Below are 26012 nucleotides of genomic sequence, written 5' to 3'. Positions count from 1 at the left end.
CTCTCATCCCGCCTAACGGCAGCCGAATTTTGAATGACGACCCCAACAGCCAATGCCATCGCCGCGTGCTTCCGTCTTGGAAGAAAAAGGACCAATCATAGCTTGTCAACGTCCGCGGGGCAGGCTTTGTACGGGCTCAGAGCAAAAAATGTTAGTTCCTGCGCTTCCCTGGCCGTTTCCTGTAATCGTACTGTGTTGTGAGACGGAGAAAGCCATGTGTGTCGATGCAAAGGTAAATTTAGCGCCCCGAATTATTACCGAGAGCTTTCGGACACCGGTCTTGATGGTTATTTTCGGGTATTTTACCGAAAAATGGACGCAGATCAACCGAAAGAGTATTGCGGCCTAACCCGTGTCAGAACGTTGACGGGTAATGGTTATTGTGGCACGTTGCTTTGGTTTGGTCGGGTTTGTTGATGAGCTTGAAGGAGCCCGCTTGACTTGATGGTCGGTTGTAATGGACCCAGAAACCACTTAACTACCCCAACATACAACCCCGCGTGATTACGAGTGAATATATGCAGTGGTTGCATACACGCTTTGGCAATCGGCACATCTTGACGATAGATGCTAATGCTAACCGACGGTTTTGTGAGGCAGACTGCAATGTGAGCAAGAGGAAAGCATCCCACCTCTCCGTCACTGTCTTCCCGACTTACTTTAAAGCCAACTCTTTCCGCTTCTTAAACATTTGTCAATGTAGTTTTATGATATTACAACTACAGCAGTTCATTATCTCAGTTGTGCTCATAACCTAGCAGCATCTGAGAAATATTGACTTTATAGGGCGGAAACTACTGATCACACTAACAGTCCACTACACACTTGACATCTTATTTGGCCTATTTGTTGATTACTGTTTATGCAAAAATAAAAGAATCTAATTCAAATATCAAATCAAATTGTGATTTTTCCCGATTACTCGGTTACTTTTAAAGTGTGGTCGTCCACCCATTTTCTTAACCGTTTATAGTTCTTCCAAGGTATATAAAATGTGTTGGTAGTAAGAGGTTCATTCGTTCTCATATATTAAATACATCAAAATTAAAGGTGTGTATTTGTTGTATTGGCAGAGCTGGAAGTCTAACCTGCCGAAAACAAGGCATAACAGCTATTCTTGTTTATCAATCCCTAATTTCACTGAGCAACAAAGGTTTGCAAGGCACACATAGTATGTGTTTTTTTTTTTTTCAGCCGGACATCCCCAAACAGCAAATGGAAAGAGTTTTTCTCTTCGGCATACCATTTTGAGCATGTTCACTTTTTCTTTGCAAAAAGAAAAAAATGATTGAGACCATACAAATAACTAGCAAACATCAAAAGAGAGCGATTGTTTGGGACCTTGAACAGATCCCGAAGAAAAAAACTTACGGCACGAGCACCTTTGCAGCTCAGTGAGACACTGTCTTTCGGCATCTGTTATTTGTTATTACTGAATGGCAATAGTCTAGAATCATGCAGCAACGCTAAATCATGGCAAACGTGTGTTGTTCATGTCTTGTTTTCTTTCTGCTCTCCAGCTCTTTCCTTTGATGTATTGAAAAACCGGATGAGTGCAATTTAGCTTTCGTCTCTGAGCGTCTCAAACATTGTGCCCATCTCCCTGTGTGGAGGGGGCAAGATGGCGGACCCCATAATGGACTTGTTTGAGGACACACCCCTGTTTAACCTGGATGCCCTCCCGGATGACTCCTTCTCACAGGGTTCATCAGACCCAGTGGAAGAGGCTCTTAAAATGGCTTTAGGTCAGGTGGACGCACCAGTTGAATCATCGCCCACACCTGAGCTTCCGGTCAACGCTGGCCTTTGTGTTCCTGTGGCAGACGCCACTGTACCCGAACAAGCCTCCATTCCAGTTCCCGCACAGCAGACGGCAACAGTGGCGGCTGCTCAGACTGTTACTTTATCTGCAGTTTCCACCGTAGCCCAGGCTCCCGCTGCTGTTGAAGCCGTACCTCAAGCTCAAGTCACAGTACCCATTGTTAGCAACGTCAGCGTGGCCGGCAGTAGCACCGTTCTGCTGAACTCCCCGCTAACTGTTTCCAGCCCGCCACCCACCACCACTACCGCCCATCAGCTCGCACAGATCGCTCATCAACTGACGCCCCAGCAGCTCTCTGCCATCACGCAGCAGGCGGGAGGAAAGATTGTAATCCTTAAAGGTTCTCAGGGGCAAACCCAGGTGCTGCAGACTGTAGCAGGAGCCACAACCCAGACGGGCAGCAAGGTCATCCGCTTGGTGTCCGGCTCACCGCTTAAACCGGGCATGCCCATCCTACAAGGAGGAGCCGTCTTGAACCCAACCGCCACGGGGCAAACTCAAGTAAAGGTCGCCGCTGCGGGCGTCCAGCGACTGCTGCAATCCCCCAACGGGCCAGTGAAACAGTTGCTGCTCACCTCCATGCCGCAGCAAGGCCAGCAGGTCCAAGTGCAGATTCCAACTCAAACGCAGATGCCACAAGTCCAAGCTCAAGTGCAAGTCCAACCCCAGAGCCAGCCTGCTCAAATCCAAATCCAAGCGCAAAACCAGGTGCAACTCCAGCCAGCCATGCAGGCCCAAACCCCAGTAAGTCCTCGTCGTCTAATGAGACCGGAATTGCTTTGCTTTCTGCATATCACCTTTTTGCTCACGATTACAATCAGACTTAATGTATTGTGTTTGTGGCTCTAGGGGAGTGAAGCGAAACGAATCACTCTGGTTCTCCAGCAACCCTCGCAGGCCGCCGCCACTTCATCAATCGGTCAAACTGTCGTAGCCCAACCCCAGGTCACGCAGGTTCAAGCAAGCCAAGGAGGTCAGCAACAGGTTCAAACTCCGGCTCGACTGGTCCTGGGTCAGCTACCTGGGGGAAAACTGGTTCTCCAGGGAAGCCAGCTTGCTGCTTTGACCCAGGCTCGGGCTGCAGGCCAGCCAGGGGGGCAGCCCAAAGTTCTTACAATCCAGCTGCAGGTGCAACAGCAGCCAAACCAGCAAGGAGGAGTGAAGGTAAGATCGTTCTTCGATGATGGGAATATCAGCAACTATCTGCATATAATATTTATTTCCTCAGGACAGGTGACAAGCTGTTTGTGCAGTAACGTTTGTAACTTTTCAGTACCAGTTGGTCTCGGGAGCAGGCGGTACTGGCAGCCCGCAGGTATTGCAGATTTCTCAAGCCCAAGGAGGGCAGAGAGTCGCAGTGCCTCTCAAAATGCTTCTTCAGCCACAGGTAAATCATTTGATGCTCCGTGTAGTTCAGTGGTGTACAAACGTTTTGTGAAAGGGGGCCAGACTTTGTGTGTTAAAAATGTAGAGGGAAGGGCAACCATGCCGGTCATTCTTTCCATAAAACTGCAATTAATTTCACATTCTGCGTTTCACATGAGCTTTTTTTTAGTTTAATTTCAGCTGTTCATTTGAAACATGCATATCAAAATTGAATCGATAATAATAATTACTATAATAATAATAATAATACATTTTATTTCAAGCGCCTTTCAAAACACCCAAGGACACTTTACAATAAAAACAATAAAACAAAGCACATAACAATAAAACCATAAGTAAAATGATACATAATAAAATAGCAGATAGAACTAGACATTGAAAGCAATTTTAAACAAGTGGGTTTTGAGGTGAGCCTTGAAAATAGGGAGGGAGTCAATATTGCGGATGTTGGGTGGAAGTGAATTCCAGAGTTTGGGAGCAGAGCGGCTGAAAGCTCTGCATCCCATCGTGGTGAGACGGGCAGAGGGCACATAGAGGTGAAGGGAGGATGAGGATCTGAGGGACCGAGAGGGAACAGAGATTTGAAGCAGGTCAGAAAGATAGGGAGTGGCAAGGTTATGGATGGCTTTGAATGTAAACAGAAGTATTTTGAATTCGATACGATGTTTAACAGGTAGCCAGTGGAGTTGCTGGAGGACATGGGTGATGTGGTGAAAGGAGGGGGTTCTAGTGATGATCCGGGCTGAAGAATTTTGGACGAGTTGGAGTTTATGGAGAAATGTGAAATTTTGAAAGTATAATGAAAATTGAAATTTAATATTCACTTAACTTCACTTTTCTTAACACTAACTTTTTTTATTGTTCTTTTGTGGATTGTCGCCATTTTAGAATAAAAAAAAATAATCGAAAATTGCCATTTTAGAAAATTGGGGGGCTCATTCAGTCAATTACCGTATTTTCTGCTGTATAAGGTGCTACCAAAATCCTTCATTTTCTTCAAAAGATGACCCTGCGCCTTTTATACAGGTACGCCTTATATGTAAAGTAATATTGAGTCACAAGTCTTGCAACTATAGTCAGCAGCCACTGACTCCATTTTCCCCTTTAGAAGATTTTTTTGCATAACCCCAGCCTCTACTGTACCACCTTATGTGGTGTGCCTTATACATTAACATACATTAACATTTATATATATAAATATACGTATTTGGAAAACCTATTTAATTCATTGAAAGTGCCCCTTATAGTCTGTTGCATCTTATATATGGAAAAGGTTTGAAAATACACAATTTTTTGGGGATGCACCTTATACACCAGAAAATGTATTCATATACTTATTTGCTGTTCAAAATCGAGCCTCTAGAGGCAGCACTTAGCACACACAGGTAACAGCGCTACGACCCAATGTATTCATTCGACATGAGGGCCAAACGTTATTGCTTTTATGGCTGAGGCTGGGGGCCGATGAAAATTGATCATGGACTGCATTTGGCCCCTGAGACTTTGGACATCATGCTGTAGTTTTTTTTTTTGATGTGACAGAAACAACAGTGTACTTTTTTTTGCCAATACAGACTAGCTCAGCAGCGACAGCCGGTGGTGCTGTCTCGGTGGTGAAGGTGGTCAACTCCTCAACAGCGGGCCCCTCCAGCACGAACGCCCCGGTATCACAAGCTATCCGCATCACCAAGGCTCCCGGCGATTCTTCCTCTGTGCGACGGGTGGAGATCCTTTGCAAGCAAGAGAAAGCAAATCGCATCGTGGCCGAAGCCATCGCTAGGGCAAAAGCCCGCGGGGAGAAGAACTTACCCCGAGTACTCAACCAGGACGAACTCCCGTCCACGCAGATCTCACCAGAAATTGGAGGCACCGTGACGGTGGTCACTTCTGTCAAGAAAAAGCCAAGTGGGGGAGGGAACAAGAAAAAAAGTCCTGTCGTTGCAGCAATGCAATTGAAAAACGCAGGAGGAGCTGATAAAAAAGGCAAAGCCAGACCGGGCGGAGGGGTCGTTATCGATATGGGGGGTACCACCATAGCCGCTGGTGGGATGAAAGGCAAAAACAAAACGAAGACAAAGTAAGAGCGTCTTGTCATATGTTGTCTTTTCTTGACACTCATTTGGATTTCTTGCACTTCTTTTAGCACTATCACTCTTGTGGGGGCAAAGAAAAGAAAAAGGAATTCCTCCTCTGATCATTCGGATGGCGAGTTGAGTCCAGCTTCCCCTGCTGCGCTGGAAGAAGATTTAATCATGGTAAAAGGACATGTTTGTTCGATAATTCAATGTCATTTATCAACAGAAAGCACCTTTAACTTTTAACGTGCTGAATGAAACTATTGTGTATAATATTGGAGTGACTCCTAACAAAAATGAAAACCTTTTCTGTCTAGAAGAGGCGCTCGAATCGCGTCGTGAACAGGAAGAAGTACACAGAGGACCTGGACATTAAGATAACGGACGACGAGGACGAGCAGGAGGATGTGGACGTGACGACGACCATGGCGGCTGTGGCCTCCATCAGCGCGGCACCCGCCGTGCCACACGTCCACCAAGAAATTGAGATACACGGCGACGGGCTGCCTGGCATGCAGTTCTTTGTGGTGGGTTGAATCGTTCACTTTTCGGACTCAACTGTCGGAACGAGTTTCTCTTCATTGAAATGTCACGTTTGTTGATCTGTTCAGGAAAATCCAAGTGAAGAAGATGCCGCCATTGTAGATAAAATTCTCTCAATGCGCGTAACAAAGAAAGAAGTATGTATTCATGCATGTTTTGCTCATTCATGATTGCATTTATAATTGATTACTTAAAACAATGTATTGACAAAAAAAAACTTTTGTTGTAGGTTTCCCCAGGCCAGTACACTAATCTCGAGGAATTCTTCGTAAAATACAAAAACTAGTAAGTCGCAACCATGACAAACAAAATACATACAGCTTGCTTACAATTCAACGAGAACTTCACATTCTTGTTTCCAGTTCTTACTTACACTGCGAATGGGCCACTCTGGGGCAGCTGGAGAAAGACAAGAGAATTCATCAAAAGATCAAAAGGTTCAAGACCAAACATGCACAAATGAGGCATTTTTTCCACGAGGTGAGAGGACAAATAATTTTTTTTGTTGTTGGGGGATTTCAGCCATACGCATCATGACAGATTTCATCCTAAATTGGTCAAAATGTTGTCACAATCACAAAAAGTATCATCTGCTTGAATTTATACCACTTAAACAATTGTTTTTTCTAAATGTTCAATTATTTATTAATTTTTGTATTTTATTTGAAGTACAGAGTTTTTATCATAATAGCGAAAATGTGGATTTTAACTACATAACCATTAATTTCCAGGCTAGGAAGACCTCTCAGTGAAGACCCAAATCCGATTGGCTCCAAAAAATTTACCGCCTCCGAATATCTCAATTCCGATTCCACCGCAGTTGCGACATTGTGTTAAAGATAAATTAAAACAGAAGACAATTTCCGCAGCATATCTGGTGCTGTCGTTGCATCGAAATAACTTTGCTGTATTTGTCTCTGTCGTACTTTTCAGGAGGAGGAGGTCTTTAATCCAGACTATGTGGAAGTGGACAGGATCCTGGATGTGTCTCACAGTACAGACAAAGACAACGGCGAGGTAGAGTAAAAGAAAGAACACAAAAAAAAGTGGGAGGGAGCTGCGTGGAGATATTCAGATCGAAAGAAAGCAAATTATTTGCAATCTTGCTCAGTGTGATGCTTTTCCTCCATCCCCTTAGTCTGTGATTTACTACCTGGTAAAGTGGTGCTCTCTACCATACGAAGACGCAACCTGGGAGCTGAACGAGGATGTGGACGAGGGGAAGGTGGAAGAGTTTAAGAAAATCCAAACCAGACAACCTCGTCTCAAGAGAACTGTAAGTACCGCAAATCGAGATTTTAATTGATGTATCTTTTGCTTATTGACTGTCGGTAACGTTCAGGAAAAAATGCTGAATGTGTCTCATTTACCGTATTTCCCCGGACTGTAAGGTTCACCTTCTGTGAATGGCATACCGCATTCTTATGCGCTACAGTGGAGGCTGGCGTTACATTATGCACCCATTAGACCACAGGTGTCAAAGTCATGGCCCGGGTGCCAAATCTGGCCCGCCACATCATTGTATATGTCCCGCAAAAGCAAATCAAGCATGTGAAGTGCCATGATGCTTGCTAACGTGAGCCAAAATATAAAAACGATCCCATGTAAACCACAATAACTGTCATTATTCTTGACTTCAGATTTGAAAACTTGTTATTCATTAATTTGTTGTGCGCTCTATATGTAATATGGGGAGGAGATTAAACATTCTAATGGCTTTCCCAAATTCATAATGGCCCTCAAGAAGAACCCGTAACTACAACGTGGCCCGTGGCAAAAAATGAGTTTGACACCCCTGCATTAGACGGAGCTGTGCTAAATGGAATGTCAACAAAACAGTCTGATTTTGACATAATTGTCTTTTTTTAATGTCAAACACAGAAATGGAAATTGCAGAATAGTATATTGTGTGGTACTTTCCCCATTTTTATGAGCGTAAATATATTCAGGGATTATTATCAGAGTTGATCACAATCCAATAATAAATAAAATTTTTAGAGATGATCAATCTCCCTTCTTTAAAATGTGTATGTTCCTTTGAGGTTTTCATGGAATATTTTGGCCTTAAAATTTTCAGAAAAAAAAACACTTTTTTTGAGACGCTCAATACAAAAACAAGTAAAAAAACCGCTATTTTTTTCCATTTGTAATCATTGTGCCAAAAACTGAAAATTATGGTGAATTAGAGAAAAAAAATTCCACCTTACATGGTAATCTAAAGACATGACTGAAATGAAACACCATTTTATATATATCCCAGCATGCACCGCGTACTACTACTTCTGCGGGGGGGGGTGAACAACATTTGCCGACAGTAGTTGTGAGACCTGTTGCGGCGAATATTACTTCACATATAAGGCCCACCGGCTTATAAGGCGCAGGGTCATCTTTTGAAATAAATCAAGGCTTTTTGGTGCGCCTTATAGTCCGCAAAATACTCTTGATTCCGGTCATTTGTCAACTTGAAAACGGCTTAATTAAACTCTTTTGTAGACGCGACCTCAGGCTGGCTCATGGAAGAAGTTGGAGGAGACGAGAGAGTACAAGAATGGCAACACTCTTCGAGAATATCAGTTGGAGGGTGTCAACTGGCTGCTCTTTAACTGGTACAACAGGTATGCATCACACCCATTCACCTGGCGTGTCCTGTTAAATTCAAGAAAAAGACAATCAAACATTGAGCCTGTTCAATTTTTTAAAATCCATCTAACTATAGATTTTTTTAAATGAAATTTGTGAGCTACATCCATTTGCTGTGCGAGAAGGTCCAAGCAGCGCACAGCTTCTCATGTGAGCATTTTGGACAACATTGCTGACATGGTTTATGGCACTGGTTCTCAACCAGTCTTACACTGGTACTTCTTAATGTCAATTATGCCACAATGTACTTTTTGTTCACGAGTCAAATTATGCACATTCTTTCCAGCCTTGAAGAACACATGAATGTCATGCATTTAAACATGTGATATGTGCCAAGTGCCTCTCAGCGTACATTCTTACGTACATGGCATGTATTATCAAATTAATTTAAAAAATCCCCTAAATAATAAGCCCTTTAGTGTTAGGTGTTGATGTTATCTCTTCATATAAATGAAATAAACTAGAGTCTGTGCATCAAAGTCAATCAAATCAAATGCAGAAATTTTTGGAAATCGGGGATCCCAAACGTCCGCTATTTAGCGGAATTCCGCTATTTTTTTCAGAATGAGAATCAAAATCAGAATCATCTTTATTGCCAAGTATGTGGAACACAGAGGGAATTTGTCTCCGGTAGAACACGCTGCACTCGTATCATCAAAAAATGCAGAAAAATTGAGGCACTATACAGTTCTATTCGGGTTACTGTTGAGAGATTTAATAGCTTGGGGGGGAAGAAGCTATTTAAATATCTGCTGGATTTGGTGCGCATGGATCAGTTTTTCACCAAAGTGATATTTTTTATTTTCATATAAAAGTTCTTTTATTTCTGCATGCAAACGCTAAAACATTTGTTTTGAAGGGTGACAGGATGATCAGAATGCGTAGTGCTTTCCATTTGCTGTCGCTTGCTTCCATTGACAATCAGAATTGCTCAGGAGTAAAATACCGCGCGATGAAACGAGAAAACAAATATGCTCCTTTACCGCGCTTTTCGCCAGTAAACTAGTGCTAAACATCAGCACATTTTCACTTTTAAGATGTTGAGGAAGAGAGACATCCTACACAAGAGTGATAGCGGAACGGTGACTTCATTTTCGCTACTTTAATTCCCGTTGGCTGGGATCCGGTGACATCATTTTCCGCTATTTTAATTTCACTTGGCTGGGATCCCTGTGAAATGCCACACTATTAAGCTTGCATCAACACGGAGCATTCTTTGGTTAAATTACTGTATTTTCCAGTGTTTAAGGGGCACCCTAAAGCCTTGATTTTCTTCAAAAGATAACCCTGCGCCTTAAAGGCTGGTGTGCCTTATATTTGAAATAATACTGAGACACAAAAGGTCTCGCAACTATTGTCAGCAGCCACAGATTCCATCACCCCCCCCCCCCCCCCCAGGAGAAGAAGTTGTGCACACTGCATGCTGGGATATAAAACGTTTTCATTTTAGTAATCTCTTAAAATGACTTTGGCAGGCGGATTTTTTTTCTGAATTTCACTTTAATTTTCCATTTTTGATTAGAAATGGAAAATGTGAGTTTTTTGCTTGTATTTTGTGTCGCAAAAAGAAAAAAAGTTTATTTCTGAAAAAAAATTAAGGCCAAAACCAATCCAATGAAAACCTTTCAGGAACATAAACATTTTAAAGAAGGAAAATTGGTAATCTCTGAAAATGTTATTTATGTTTGTATTGTCATCAACTCTGATTAAAACCCTGGAATATTTTTCAGATCATACAAATGCAGAATAGCGCAATGTGTGGAATTTTCTCCAATTTCTAATTTCTTTTCCTTATACTGTATGCGGAAAAAGTTTGAAAATACTCCATTCATTGGAGGTGCACTTTATAGTCCGGTGCACTTTATAATCTGGAAAATACGGTATACTGAATGATTCCGCCACTCTAAAGGAATTAAATTGGGAAATATCTTCAACTTTTCTCTCTCTTTATTTGCTCTCATTTTGTGTTTCAGGCAAAACTGTATCCTAGCAGATGAAATGGGTCTTGGGAAGACCATCCAATCCATCACTCTGTTGTCTGAGATTTATGCGACTGGCATCCAGGGGCCTTTCTTGGTCATTGCTCCGCTTTCCACCATCACCAACTGGGAGAGGGAGTTCTCAACGTGGACCAACATGAATGCCATCGTCTACCATGGCAGCCTGGCCAGTAGGCAGATGATCCAACAGTACGAGATGTACTGCAAAGATGACAAGGTAGGCTTGATAGTAACTGATGTGAGACTGAAATTGCTCATTTCTAATTGATGTTGCTCTTTTTTTTGTTTTGTTTTTTCTCCGCGCAGGAACATTTAATCCCGGGCGCGTACAAATTTGATGCTCTGATCACAACGTTTGAGATGGTGTTGTCTGACTGCCCTGAGTTGAGGGAGATCTCCTGGCGTTGCGTGATCATTGATGAAGCGCATCGCCTCAAGAATCGAAATTGCAAGCTGTTGGATAGCTTGAAAATGTTGGACTTGGTTAGTAGACCCAAGTCGACTATTTCCGAAAAAAAGAAAAAAACTATTGTGCAAAATTGAGAGCATTCACTTTGATTTTGCTGTCACTTTATTTTATTTATTGTTTTCTTTCAACAGGAGCACAAGGTTTTGTTAACTGGCACCCCTCTCCAAAATACTGTGGAGGAGCTTTTTAGTTTGCTTCATTTCCTGGAGCCTGCCCAATTCCCCTCTGAAATCGAATTCCTCAGGGAGTTTGGGGACCTGAAAACAGAGGAACAGGTGCAAAATACGGCACAAGCATACAATACTATTGTTTACCTTCTAGGAATAAAATTATAAATCACGATTATTATTAATATTTTCAATTTAGTTGTGACAATCATCTTTTTTTTCCTTTTTATCCTTCAGGTTCAGAAGTTGCAGGCTATATTGAAGCCGATGATGTTGCGAAGACTCAAAGAAGATGTTGAGAAGAATCTGGCACCTAAGCAAGAAACAATCATTGAGGTTCCTGAATCTCTTTAATGCACGATAATGATTTGACCCGACAACATTTTGCAACATTATACGTTTAGTTGAGAAGCGTTGAGATTTGAAATGTCTCTTTTATTCCTTCTCGAAGGTTGAGTTGACGGACATTCAAAAGAAGTACTACCGGGCCATCCTGGAAAGGAACTTCAGTTTTCTCAGTATGGGCGCAAACAGTAACAGCAACGTCCCCAACCTGCTCAACACGATGATGGAACTGCGCAAGTGCTGCAACCACCCTTACCTCATCAATGGTATCGTAACCTTTTATGCAAGTACACAAAACTAAAGACCTTGTTTTCTTAATTTGGTGGCGTTGCGTCTTGTTTTTCTTCACAAGGCGCGGAGGAGAAGATTGTAGCAGAGTTACGGCAGGTATACGATCCCCTGGCCCCGGATTTCCATTTGCAGGCCTTAATTCGGTCTGCTGGGAAGCTCGTCTTGCTGGACAAGCTGCTGCCCCGTCTCAAGGCCGGCGGTCACAAAGTCCTCATATTCTCCCAGATGGTGCGCTGCTTGGACATTCTGGAGGACTACCTCATCAACAAAAGGTGGACACATTTTTCTCGTACTTTCTTCGGACGGTTGTTGTATAATTATCTTTTCCTCTTTCCACGCCTTTTTATAGATACCTTTATGAACGCATTGACGGCAGAGTCCGTGGCAATTTACGGCAGGCCGCCATCGATCGCTTCAGCAAGCCCGACTCGGACCGTTTTGTCTTTCTGCTGTGCACCCGAGCCGGCGGCTTGGGTATCAACCTCACCGCTGCCGACACCTGCGTCATATTTGACTCGGACTGGAATCCTCAGAATGACCTACAGGTGCATCTTCAATTGCTGCGCGAGCCCACATTACTTGTCTTTGAGCTTCTTTCCTTTCGCCCATTCATGCATGCTTCAATACATTTACTTATTTGAACAACTCCCGCAGGCACAAGCTCGGTGTCATCGTATTGGCCAGTCAAAAGCAGTCAAAGTCTACCGTCTGATCACAAGGAATTCTTACGAGAGAGAGATGCTGGACAAAGCAAGTCTGAAACTGGGTCTCGACCGTGCCGTCCTGCAAAGCATGAGTGGCAATAAAGACAGCAATGTTAATGGGGTAGGAAAACAATCGCCTATGATGTACGTGACTGATTCTTTTTCTTGGCTACACGTTTTTCAACTCATTAAAATGTTGCTCCCTTACGGTGAGCAGATCCAGCAGTTTTCAAAGAAGGAGATTGAGGACTTGCTGAGGAAAGGAGCTTACGCCGCCATCATGGACGAGAACGACGAGGGTAGTCGCTTTTGCGAGGAAGACATTGACCAGATCCTCCAACGCAGAGCCACCACCATCACCATAGAGAGCGAAGGCAAGGGCTCCACCTTCTCCAAGGCCAGCTTTGTGGCTTCTGAGAACCGTAACGACATTGCCCTTGATGACCCAGAATTCTGGGAAAAATGGGCTAAGAAAGCCGACATAGACATGGACTCCATCAACAGAAAGGTAAACCTGTCTTCCCTTTTAACTCATTCACTGCCGGACGATGTGCAAAAAATGTGTCCACTCCAGTGCCAGGGGTTTTGTCATTTTCACTCACATTGCAGGACCCACAGAATATTGAGTTTTAGGACTACATAAACATTCAATGCAGCATAAGAAACCTTAGCATCTCTTCTTTCATCAGAAAATAGAGTTAATTACAAAGTTATATGGGTCTTGTGTTATCTGAGCTTGAAATGGGGGCGGCTGTACAAAAGGAAAATGCTTGTGGAATCCCTTGTGGAAGGGAAAAACATTGCCAGAGATCTGACCAGCACTTTATAGGAAAAAACAAAACCTCCACGTCACACTTCAATTCCCAAATCATTTCGGGAATGGCAGTGAATGAGTTAAAAAGTGGTGTTGTGTTTCTTGTGTAACTTTTACATTTTGTCTCAATTTGTTGGGAATATTTTCTTTCGCCCTTAGAATACACTCGTTATCGACACTCCCAGAGTACGCAAGCAGACCCGCCAGTATTCCACTTTGCGAGGAGAAGGTGCCGAACTATCTGACGCCGACAGTGACGAAGAGTACCCGCCCGCAAATTCCAGACACTCTCGTTCTTCCCGACGTGCTGATCGGCACACTGGTGTGGGTTACGGTCGCACTGACTGTTTCCGCGTGGAAAAACATCTGCTTGTCTATGGGTACGTAAAATTAGACAACAATCAAATTTTCTCAAGCTTCATGAGATGAGGTAATGAGATATCCTTTATTCGTCTCACATTGGAGAAATTCCCAATTCACAGCAGCAAACATCAACAAATAACCGTATTTTCCGGTGTATAAGGTGCACCGGAGTATAAGGAATGAATGAATTGACTTTTCAAACTTTTTCCATATATAAAGCGCACTGGAGTATAAGGCGCACCTTCAATGAATGACCAAAGTTTTCCAAATATAACACAGAAATATATTAACGTTTTCCAAATATAAGGTACACCATATTATAAGGCCTTACAGTCGAGTCTGGGGTTACACACTACTTCTTCTACAGGGGGAAATGGAGTTGCTGGCTGCTGGCAGTAGTTGTGAGACCTGTTGTGGCTCAATATTATTTATTTAGGTTTTTTTTTGTTTTTTGACTTCAAGATGGCACCACAAGAGTGGCTGCCTTTCCAGCAGCTCCTGTATTTTGTTTATCTACTTCTTTCTTTCCTTTCCTCTTCCTTTCATAACTTTGCTGCTGTGTTACTTCCGGGCGAATGGCTGCTGCTGCTCACCCGCACGAAAAAATCACTTATTCCGTGACTGTAAAGTGTCCTTGAGAGGTTTGAAAGGCGTTTAGGAAGAAAATGTATTATTATTATTATTATTATTATTATTATTATTATTATTATCAATATAACTTCACATATAAGGCGCACCGGCGTACAAGGCGCAGGGTCATTGTTTCAAGAAAATCAAGTCTTTTGGGTGCGCCTTGTACGCCAGAAAATACAGTACTTGTGTCCGAATAGGAGTTTATATTATTGATTGAAACAATGGTGTTCATTTTCATGGTGACTCCCCAGCACATGTATTTTATTTTATTTTTTAATGTGTTGAAGTAATGTATTTTTTGATCAATGTGTTTATCCATATATTTATTTATCTGTTTGTTTTTGTGTTTATGATGTGTTTTTTATTTGATTATTTATTTGTGTCAATATTTTCCAGTTGGGGCCGCTGGAGGGACATCCTTTCTCATGCCAGATGTAAACGTCGCCTAAGCGAACGTGACGTGGAGACAATCTGCCGCGTCATCCTGGTATTTTGTCTCCTTCACTACCGCGGAGATGAGAACATTAAGAGTTTCATCTGGGAACTCATCACACCGCCCGAGAATGGACGTGAACCCCAAACGCTGCTCAACCACTCTGGTAGGAAAACCGTAAAGTGTCAACTTGCGTGGAATGCAAAAATAGCTTACAGGGACTTGCTGCTTTGTTTGAGGCAGAAGATGTCCTTCCTTGGTGAAATTAACTTTTTTCCCTCCCCCAGGCCTTTCCATCCCAGTCCCCAGAGGTCGAAAAGGCAAAAGGGTAAAAGCTCAAAGCACGTTTGATGTGCAGAAAGTGGAGTGGATCCGCAAGTACAACCCCGACACGCTGCTTCTCGATGACAGCTACCGTAAACATCTCAAACACCAATGCAACAAGTTAGTGGAGCGTAAAAGTTCTTTTTCTTCTTATATGTACGTACTATCGTGCTGTGTCTCTTATCAAATGTCTCCCTTTTTCATAGGGTGTTGCTCAGGGTGCGTATGCTGTACTACCTGAAACAGGAAGTGATCGGGGAACACGCTGAGTCTGTCCTAAAGGGGGCTGACATCAGGTATCAATTTCAGCTGTTTGTTTAACACCTGTTTGCCTCAAGGACAACCTGAATAGACCATCGGTCTGTTCTAAAATAAAAATAGCTTACCAGTGATGGGACAAACTTGGAATGAAAACGGAACACGAATGTTACAATTTTTAAGGATACAAATATTTTGTATTTTGTTTTAAAAAAATTCACTGGCGGGCAAATGCTGTTTTTACAAATCCAGAATATTTCCAAATTTATATATTTTTTAAGCTGTAATATAGTAACACTGCGGGCCGATAAGATCTTTTGCCGACTTTTCTTGTACTATCAAAATCTAAGATCAGCCCGTGTCTCGTACCAGTGCGCTTTATGAAGCCTGCTGAGACACAGGGGGGACTAACAAACATTTTTCTGCTTTCAGAGCTGTTGATATCTGGATGCCCGAAATGGAGCAGCAAGAGGTACCTGCGGGATGGTGGGATGGCGAGGCAGACCGCTCCTTGCTGGCTGGTGTGTTTAAACATGGTAAGAATATTCATTCTGGAGAACAGAGAATCTATTCTCCGCGTATTTGGCTCCAGTTGGCCACGTCCACTTATTGCTGCTGTTCATGAGATGGAGCAGATTTATACGTCCTTTCCGGGGTACCAAACGACTTTAAACTCAAGTACTAAATGTCCATCTCACTTTTACTAGGTTACGAGATGTATACGACCATGCGAGCTGATCCGCGTCTTTGTTTCCTGGAGCGGGTGGGCCGCCCAGACGACAAGGCTATCGATGCCGAGCAGCACACCGCCGACGGCGAGCTGGGAGATGAGTGAGTCGTGCTTGATCCTCTGTCAGAGATGTCTTTTTGGGCACTGTGAACAAAGGCTCGAAACAGGAATATTGTCCTTTACTGCTGGCAGGGGGCGCAGTTTTCATGAAGCCACATTGTGTGAGCTTCTTCAATTGACACCCAACCGCTGCAGCCCTCTGCCAAGCTATTTATTGAGAGTATATGCAAATTTAAGTGATACATTAGTAAAACACAGTCTTCTTGATTAGAATACCACACCTCTCGATGTCCCAAGATACAAGCACCAACAGAACATAGCCATTTAAATGGGTTGTCTTTCCATGAACTGATAGATTTGTAACTTGGCTAATGAGCTCTTTCTGTGAAGGAGTTACCAAGTCCTAAATTCCACCCAAGGCTAGATTTCTTACCCAAGGATGACAGTTTACCGTAACAGGCTATGTCTGTTCACCTCAGATTGACTCCAGATTTTCTGTGCTTCCATTGTGGGCCTTGTGTTCGGCCAACTAAGCATACAACACCATGAAACTTTTAAATAACTTCTATTCTGTCTATTCTCTACCACACTCTTGTTACCTGCTTGTACATTCAAAATTCTAGCGATGTAATATGAATTCATTAGCGAACTATTTTTAAAAGTTACTAACTGGACATAAGTCTTCTTGTGCCGGATAAATACAGAGGGTTGTGTCAGGAAGGGCATCCGATGTAAAAGCTTGGCCAAAGCAAACATGTGGATCATACCTCTGAAGATGGAGGTCACTGATTCGCTGTGGCGACTCCTTGAAGGGAAAAGCCGAAAGGAAAAGAAGAAGACTAACTCTAGAAATAAAACCATATACAGTAAAGTCTCGTTATATCGATATTCAAGGGAGTCCGAAAAATATCGATGCGTGCGTGCATAGAAATAGTATCGATATAACCGGGACTATCGATATATCCGATATCGATATAACGAGACTTTACTGTATTTACAAGTATCTTATTTAAAACACACAAAGAAAATGAGACTGCTTTCATGAAGGACTACAGAAGTCTATGCTGAAAGGCTGAAATTGGGCTTTGGGAACATTTTAAACTGAACAACCTATTGTGATATACAGTGGGACCTTGGCTTACGAACTTTTCGGTTTACGAACGTTACATTGTTGAAAATTTTACCTTGGCATACGAACTATTTTTCGGGACACACACGGAGCTGCCACAATGAGTCGTGTCGTTCACGAACGAGCCCGTTCTAACAAGAAAATGGTGGCCAATGTTTTTGTCCTCTATTCCCCGCCCCCAGTCTTCGGTTAAAGCCATGTGATTGGTCAAGAACGCAGCAGTGGGGGATGGGGTTACAGACAGAGACAAAGAGAGTGAGGCTGTTCTCCAAAAAAAACAAAATGGCGTCTTCGGTTAAAGCCACGTGATTGGTCAAGAACCCAGCAGTGGGGGGTGCGGGTTAAACATTAAAGAGACAGACAGACAGAGAGGAGAGAAAACACACACACACGAAAGGGAGATGACAGAGTTTTAAACCAAAAAACAAAAGTGATAAATGAAAGAAAAAACATCAAAAGGGTTAGAAAATGGATAGAAAACAGTGAAATTTAGACTCGTTTGAACTTTGATAATTCAAAAGCAGAGTGTAGACTGGAAGGTTAAAATATCCCACCAATCAGGCTCCACAAATAACCCACACAAGTCATCTGTACACCTGATGCAAAAAGCTATCAACCCAGCTAAACAGATCACAATTGATGAACTAAATACAATTATCACAGAGAAAGCACCTACAAGGGATCATTCCTCAAGATGGTGAAAGAAGCCTGTGTTCCTCATCAACTGTTTAATGCTGAGGAAACCGGACACTCCATTCTATCAAGCCATTAACGACCATCACAACGGTAAAAAAAACTTTATTGTATAGTACAGTTAATTTCTTTAATCATAATACTATAGCACATTTATTATACATAAAATAAGGTATATTATGTGTAGTTTTAAGGCTTAGAAAATTAGAAAGAAGAAAATTATGTTTTATGGGGACCTGGGAACGGATTATTCTTAATGGTTTCCTAACGGAAATTAATTTTTGTGATACACACTTTTCGCCTTACACACTCTGTCTGGGAACCAATTAAGTTCGTAAGCCAAGGTCCCACTGTATTTTCTATTTGTAAAATTGTGCTTTTGGTGCACTGGAGCAGATTTCGTGAAAGTTGCAGTCATCTCAATGGGAAATAAAACAGTATGAGTACCGTATTTTCTGGAATATAAGGCGCTCCTTTAACGAATTATTATTTTCAAACCTTTTACATACATAAGGCACACCACATTATAAGGGGCACCTTCAATGAATGACATATTTTAAAATGTTTTCCATACATAAAGTGCACCGCATGGTCAGCTTTTGAAAAAAATCCCAAGGCTTTTAGGTGCGCCTTTTAGTGCAGAAAATACGGTACTCATGGGATTCAGTCTCTCAGTATTGAAATTGACATTTTTGCCGCTGATAAAATGGATGCTGACTTAGGTGATGCATCGGTTTGTGTATTTATATTCCACAGGGGCGATTATGATAAGTACTCTGAGGACCCAGAGTTCAAGCCAGCATTAAGACTCCCCAAAGATTCTTATGATGAGGTACACGTAAAAATGTACATTATCATCGTTTCACAAAGCACTTAACTAATCTCCCACCCTGTCATGTAACACTTCCATCCTACCAGCCTGATGGCATGAAAATGGAGGAGGACGTGTCTGTTGAAGACAAGGCGCCTCCGGTGATCACAGAAAGCATTTCTAACCCAAACCAGAGCGGATGCGATTGGCCTTCGAGTTCATCGCTTACCGCCCGCTTACGGCGGTTGGTCACAGCTTACCAGCGTAGCTACCGGCAGGAGCAGCTGAAAATTGAAGCGGAGGCAAAAGGCGACCGCAGACGTCGGAGATGTGAGCAAGCCAGCAAGCTGAAGGAGATAGCGCGCCAGGAACGACAACAAAGGTATGCTCATGAATTTTTTTCCCCCTTTCTCGATTCAAAGTGACATTTTGATTTTGACTTGAACTCCACTTTTGATCACAAAATCGGCAATTATGATTTGTATTCTTCTGCAGGTGGACGCGCCGGGAAGAATGTGACTTCTACCGAGTTGTCTCAACCTTTGGTGTCGAAAGAATTAAAAAGGAGTCTGGCCTCGGAGAGGGAGAAGAACAAGACTACGAATGGACGCGATTCCGTACCTTTGCACGGCTGGATAAAAAAACAGACGAAAGCCTTAGCCGCTACTTCCGCTCTTTTGTAACGATGTGCCGCAGAGTGTGCCACCTGCGTCCTGGCCGAGATGAGGGTAACTACCATCACCCACTACTCATATACACACATTTATTCCAAACACCCCAAAATATAGCAATCAAAACACTGTCAAGTAGCTGCTGATGCATCTTGTCCATGTTTGGTAAAGTTAGTTGGAAAATGTAGGAAGATTAGATGAATGTCAGAGATGTTCGGTCGGACACTGTGAAGAAAGGCTCGAACACAGGAAGATTGTCTTTTCCTGCCGGCAGGGACACAGCCATTCATGACCGACACCCAACGTCTGCAGACCTCTGCCAAGCTATTTATTTAGAATACAGTAAAGTCTCGTTATATCGATATTCAAGGGAGTCCGAAAAAATATCGATATAACCGGGACTATCGATATATCCGGCCCTGTTTGCATGTAATTTTCTCCGTGCGTGCATAGAAATAGTATCGATATAACCGGGACTATCGATATATCCGATATCGATATAACGAGACTTTACTGTATATGCAAATTTAAAGGACAACAGATGTCACTTTTTTGTTTTTTTAACTGACATCAGAAAAACGTTTTATAGCTTCTAAAATACCCAAGACACGTAGTATGATATTTTTAGTCAAATGCAAAACACCAATAAAAATGACTTAAAGTGTCCAAAATCTGCAAAAAAATTTTTTCAGAAAGTCTCGCCCCCAGTTCGTGACGTCACGCCAAGACGTCTTGCATTGCTTGTGAATCAAAACAATGGCTTCAGATTCGGAGAATATGCTTTCTTGTTACACATCCAGTTATGAATATGATTCAAATAGTTCTGAAGAGGAAAGCATAAATGTTTGCAATCGATTAAAGAATTATATGTGCCATTTTGAGGCAACATTGGGGGAAAATCTCTCACCCAAAAAAAAGAGGCACAAAATGGCGACCTCCAGTGGCCACCTCCGCGTCCACAGGCTGATAAATTCCTTATATGGAACTTGGATGCCCTCTTCTGGCGGCTTTTGGGTGCAACACGGCTCTCAGACCAAACATGTACAGCAAAATACAATAAAGTCTCGTTATATCGATATTCAAGGGAGTCTGAAAAAATATCGATATAACCGGGACTATCGATATATCCGACCCTGTTTGCATGTAATTTTCTCCGTGCGTGCATAGAAATAGTATCGATATAACCGGGACTATCGATATATCCGATATCGATATAACGAGACTTTACTGTACATTGATGTGATGGAAGGACTGCTACAATGTGTCTTTTTTTGGTCGGTGGGCGGTCCTTTGGTGACATCACGTACGGACTCGTCACCAACTCAAAAACAAGACTTCCTGAATATTCAGAGCGAGTCGTAAAACGTAAAATATAGCTATATACGGTGGAATCTTATTAAAATGCGCTCAGTAGAAGTCATTTGAAGCCATTTTACAAATTATGGACACAACTTGTCCGGAGACGTCGGTTGTCCTTTAAGTGATACATTCGTAAAACATACTCTCCTTAATTTGAATACCACGCCCCTGGACGTCTCAAGCATCAACGTCCATAAAACAACAGAATGTAGACATTTTAATAGGTTGTCCTTTCCATGAAGTGATAGATTGGTATCCTGGCTAATTACTCTTCCTGTGAAGGAGTTTACCACGTCCTAAATTATGTCCTGTGAAGGAGTAACAAGTCCTAAATTAGTCCACGGCCAGATCTCCTACATGAAGTTTGGATTGGATTGGATTTGCCTTCATTCGTCTCGCAGTGGAGACATTTACATTTCACAGCAGCAAAGTTATGAAAGGAATGAAAGTAGAAAAACAAAATACAGGAGCTGCTGTAAAGGCAGCGGCACCATCTTGAAGTCAAAACAACACCAAAAAATAATGTGACGCAACACAAAAGACTGAGCTGGCCTATGATGCTCTAAATTGAATTCAGTTGTTTGTTCAACTCTTTCCCGTCAATCCCTAAAAAATATATTCTCGCGTAATTAGCCTTCCATTTTGTTGTAATTCGACAAATTTAACTAGCTAAATTTAAAAGTGTAGTAAACCAAGTATAATTGATATTTGTAGCAACACTGCTTGCTCTAAAATGGATGTACCTTTCTGACATAAAAAATAAAATAATCAATACTTTTCACCGATATTAGATTGATGGGTTTTGTTCTGGCTGATTTCATGAAACAAAAAACAAAACGATTGTCCAAAATGTCTCTAGATTCATCACCACTTCCCCAGAGCGTGGCCCCCATCACAGAGGAGCGAGCGTCCCGCACCCTCTATCGCATCAGCCTCCTGCGCCGCCTCCGCGAGCGAGTCCTTCCGCATCCCTCTCTGGAAGAGCGTCTGCTGCTGGCCCCCCGCACCTCTGAGCTGCCCACCTGGTGGAGTATCCCAGACCATGACCGCCAGCTGATGCTCGGCGCGTCGCTGCACGGCGTCAGCCGCACCGAGCTCTCCGTCTTCCCTGACCCGCAGTTCACCTTCAGCGCCGCCCGAGATGAATTCGTTCAGAATCAGCAAGCCCAGCCTCCACCCTTGCCGCAACCCATCATGCATCTCAACCAGCCCAAGTCCATTTCGGAGGCGCCAGGGGGAAAAGAGGACGGACAAGAAATGGACATTAGTTTGCTCGGTGGTGAAATCAGCACTCACCTGCAAAGTACACCTGTGACCCACCATGATGGCAAGGCAAGAAGCCAAAGCTGGAGCTTCAAGAAGAACAAAAACAAGGGGGGAACAAAAGGAGGCGAAGAAGGCGGCTCTGATTCCGATTCCGAGTCCGAGTCTGGTTCGTCTTCGTCTGATCATTCGGGCAGCAGTGACGAGAGCGGGGATAGCGAAGAAGAAGTGGATGGAGGTCAGTTGCTATTTGACAAGAACAATCCGCGGGTCTCTAAAATTGGATGCCGACACGTTGAAAGAATTTTCTGGGTTTGTTTTTTTGTTCAGGTGTGAAGACGTGTGATGTTGATGAAGAGAATAGTTTACTCTCGATGGCCTTGTCTCAGGATGGCATTCCGCCCGCTGATCCTGTTCGAGTAGACTGGCCCAAGGTAAATGGATCGTTGTCAACATTGTAGAACACGGGTGTCAAAGTCATTTTTTGGCGCGGGCCACATAGTTACAGTTTCCTCTCAAGGGCCGTTATGAATTTGGGGAAGACATTAGAATGTTTAATCTCCTCCACATCTTACATACCAGTGACATGCGGTGAGGTTCATGGCTGGTGAGGCACTGACGTCATCGATGACGTCACCGCTCGTCTCTACTTAGTATTTGACCGGTAAATGTGAAAATTCAGCGATTTTGAAAAAAATCCTAAAACGGTGAAGTTAAATGGACAAGAACTTTAAAGTACAAATCACTAAATACATCTAACTGTTTAATTTATTTTTTCATTTGATATTTCCATGACAGCTTTCCATGATGACATGTGAGGCACTGCCTCACCTGCCTCCACTGACTGCACGTCACTGTTACATACAGAACACACAACAAATTAATGAATAACTAGGAATAAAATCTGAAGTAAGAATAATGACTGTTATCGTGGTTTACATGTGACAGTTTGAAATTGTGGTTCGGACTTTAGCGAGCATTGTGGCACTTGATATGCTTGATTTGCTTTCGTGGGCCGAATAAAATGATGCGGTGGGCCGGATTTGGCCCCCGGGCCTCGACTTTGGCACCAGTGTTGTAGAATGATACTGAATTTAAACTATTGGTCACAAAAAGAGTTGATTTTTGATTTCTTCAAGGTTCGTGTTTAATTCATGCCTCTGATTTGAACTCAGGACCGCGTGTTGATCAACCGTTTGGATAGTTTGTGTACACTGGTGCTTACCGGCCAGTGGCCATCTGGGCGGCGCTACGTTTCTGAGGCTCACGTCAATCAAAGCGCCGAACTGCCGGGAGACGAGATGGCTTACGCTCGGGCCGGCGGCCGCAAAGCCGTCGGTGTTCCTGGAGAAGGAGAGGATGGAGAATTCACGGTTAAACTCCTCAAGGTATTTATTAGTATATGCAACCTTTAACATCCTGTCTGCTCCGCAGCGGTTTATTATGGCTTTGATACATCTCTTTCTTTCTCTCTTTCTCTCTGTCTCTGTCTTTGACTCGCTCTGATGCCTGACTCTCACTCTGACTCGATGTCTCTGTCTGATTCTCACGCTGACTCTTTGTCTTTCTCTGATTCTCACTCTGACTTTGTCCGATTCTCACTCTGACTTTCTCTGATTCCCATTCTGGCTCTCTGATTCTCACTCTGACTCTCTTTGCTTCTCACTCTGACTCTCACTCTGACTCTCGCTCTGACTCTCACTCGCTCACTCACTACCAGGAGGAGGGGTTGAAGCTGACATTCTCGAAGCAGGCACTGATGCCCAACGGGTCAGGTGGCGAAAGCAGCCGTAAGCGGCGCAAAGAACTCGAGGTATAATCTTGATGGAAAAAGCCGTTGGGTGCGACAAGCGCGTCACATTTTGCCTGCTGAATTCTTGCTATCTTACCGTCTTGTAGTTATCAGACCCCGAAGGCCTCCTTGATCCACTGGAGCGTATTCCTCGTCGCCGAGACCCTCCCACTTGGCTGAAAGAAAATCCAGATTATGAGGTGGAAGGAGACATGCTAGAGGTATTTGTTAACCAACGCCTTTCACATTTTGTTGTTAGCTGGTCGCCAAAGATGAAAGAAAGAAGAAAAATGGAGTAAAATCATTTTCCTTGTTCCTTTAGCTTCTTGTGAACAGGAGCAAGAGGAAGAGGCGGAGGAAGGCAGAAAAAGCCCTGACAGGGAATGAGAAGGTCAAACTTATCAACATGAGGACGGGAAAGAAGGTTAGACATCCTATTCGTGTAGGTTGAACACTCTTCTTTCAGACCTGCTAACATTTTCTTCCAACACATTTTTGTTTCTCCATTTAAGATCGGAGCTACATTCTGTCCAATGCTGCAAGACTTGAGAGAATATCTTGAAGAAAATGCAGATTTCGTTGTCGCGCCTGATTGGTCGGAAACCGTTCGGAACTCTGTACGTATGCCCATCTTGATTCTCAACGTACTTGCATACGAAAGCAAACTTTTGCAAACCTTTTTTGCGTCAACAAACACTCCGCAAAAAAAAAAAATCACTGAGCTTTGCTCTACACGACATTCTTCCAGGGCTTTTTACCTGAGACACTCTTCCATCGACTGCTGACTGAATACTCGGAGATCCCCAAGAAAAGTCGCCACCGCCACCATCATCACCACCATCACCACCATCACCATTACCAACACCAACACACTCCAGAGCCAGCGCCGGAAAATCCGTACCTGGAAGGAGTGGAAGAGGAGACTCTGGTCTCGGATGGGGCTTACATGATGGACGAGGAGGACCTGGAGACCTCCCAACACTTCCTCACCAGTCCGGACTTCGATGTTAAAATTGAGGCTGGTGACAGCCTTTCTCAAGGAGACTATGACAGCTCCGATCAAGAGGCCCTATTAGAAGATGTCATTCTCACGCAGAAGGACTCTGACTCGTCATCAAGCTCAGAAGATTGACTCGCTCTCTCCAATTCGTTTGACTTTGTCCCCGTCTGAAAGTGTCTTGTCATCCTTTCATTTATTTTTACTTTGGTTATCAAAATATACTTGGAATTATGTTGCTGCTTTGATGCATTACAAATTTCTTTTCTATCTGGATTTTTATTTCCTCTTCCAGAAAGATCAGGTTTGCACCCGTATTTTTCTCCTTTTCATCAGTGACAAATTCGATCCGCCTCTCCTCAGTCCTCCACTGTAGCCGCAGCAAATAGCAAAACTCATTCTTTGTGGCCCACCATCCTACTCCAGTCACTCCTGAATTGAGGAGTTCCCCATCACATTCCCAGCTGTGACCAAAACGGGATGGGCCTCCTGCTGTAGATAACTTTTTCTTATCAAGGAACCTCAAGTAGGGCCTTCAACGGACTACTCGTATTGAATGAAGTGACATCTCAAAGTCTAGTTGCGCTACTGTCACCCGAGTCCGCACATGTCTGTAAAGAACATACGAGGGGTTCCAATGTGTGGGTGTACTGTTCATGTTTTAACTGTGTGAAGGAGAGGGAGTGCGCCGCGCTAGTTACTGAGGCAGTGAATAAAGGATGGTTGTATTGTATTATGTAGATCAGGTAAATTGTGTCCTATGGTGCAACGGTGACAATTGAGTTGCTATTCTTGTTTTATGATCTATCTGTGACCTGAATTACAGCAAAACTACAGTGGCAGCAAACCTGTGTCTATTATTGTCCTTTTCGCCAAGCAGCTTTTGACTTGCATTTCAATATGGAATATAGGGATGTGTCCGTCTGTCAAATTCGTCACGGTTGAGCCTTTGTAGACGTCCAAAACGTCTTTCTATTTGGAATTTGAAAGGCACGAGCCAGTAGTGACGTTACGGAGGCAGAAAGGGTTACATACACTCCTGAGCCATCACAGATGTTTGATAACAGACAGTTGGTTTATTCACTTTAATTTGTGTTTTTCCTAAATATCGTACTGCTGGAGTACTGTGTATTTCTTGTAGACCCAAAATACTATACTGTACTATAGCGAATAGCACGTTGTCTTCACGTGAAATCAACGTCAGCAAGTTAGGTTTCAGTGCTGTTGATCTTTCAGGAAA

General features: G+C 43.1%; 1 protein-coding gene across 1 annotated transcript; it reads left to right on the top strand.

Annotated features, from left to right (window-relative positions):
* Positions 1-131: 131 nt before the first annotated feature.
* On the top strand, positions 132-25879 carry chd8 (chromodomain helicase DNA binding protein 8). The gene is made up of 39 exons (XM_089007692.1): positions 132-232; positions 1521-2566; positions 2672-2986; positions 3096-3209; positions 4783-5285; positions 5352-5463; positions 5601-5810; positions 5895-5963; positions 6056-6111; positions 6189-6306; positions 6760-6843; positions 6965-7102; positions 8320-8441; positions 10440-10683; positions 10773-10949; positions 11067-11210; positions 11340-11438; positions 11554-11713; positions 11800-12010; positions 12088-12283; positions 12393-12563; positions 12660-12950; positions 13416-13636; positions 14649-14851; positions 14973-15129; positions 15216-15305; positions 15700-15803; positions 15975-16098; positions 18636-18711; positions 18798-19072; positions 19186-19418; positions 21580-22221; positions 22314-22417; positions 23159-23371; positions 23704-23796; positions 23883-23996; positions 24098-24199; positions 24288-24392; positions 24524-25879. Exons 2-39 carry the CDS (start codon positions 1622-1624, stop codon positions 24905-24907), a joined length of 7719 nt encoding a protein of 2572 aa, XP_088863818.1. The 5' UTR covers positions 132-232; positions 1521-1621; the 3' UTR covers positions 24908-25879.
* The last annotated feature ends 133 nt before the right edge of the window (positions 25880-26012 follow it).

This window comes from Hippocampus bargibanti, linkage group LG11 (genome assembly GCF_051943395.1).
Source record: "Hippocampus bargibanti isolate YZ-2025 linkage group LG11, ASM5194339v1, whole genome shotgun sequence".
Lineage (NCBI taxonomy): Eukaryota > Metazoa > Chordata > Actinopteri > Syngnathiformes > Syngnathidae > Hippocampus > Hippocampus bargibanti.
The sequence above is the reverse complement of the archived record's forward strand: the minus strand, read 5'-3'. Positions and strand labels throughout refer to the sequence as shown.

What these genes read in the sequence shown, in the direction of transcription:
- chd8 (XM_089007692.1), top strand. Translation starts at nt 1,622, where the DNA reads ATGGCGGACCCCATAATGGACTTGTTTGAGGACACACCCCTGTTTAAC. An exon ending in TTCGTAAAATACAAAAACTA is followed by an intron (nt 6,112 to 6,188) that starts GTAAGTCGCAAC and finishes TCTTGTTTCCAG; the next exon opens with TTCTTACTTACACTGCGAAT. An exon ending in GCTTGAAAATGTTGGACTTG is followed by an intron (nt 10,950 to 11,066) that starts GTTAGTAGACCC and finishes TTCTTTCAACAG; the next exon opens with GAGCACAAGGTTTTGTTAAC.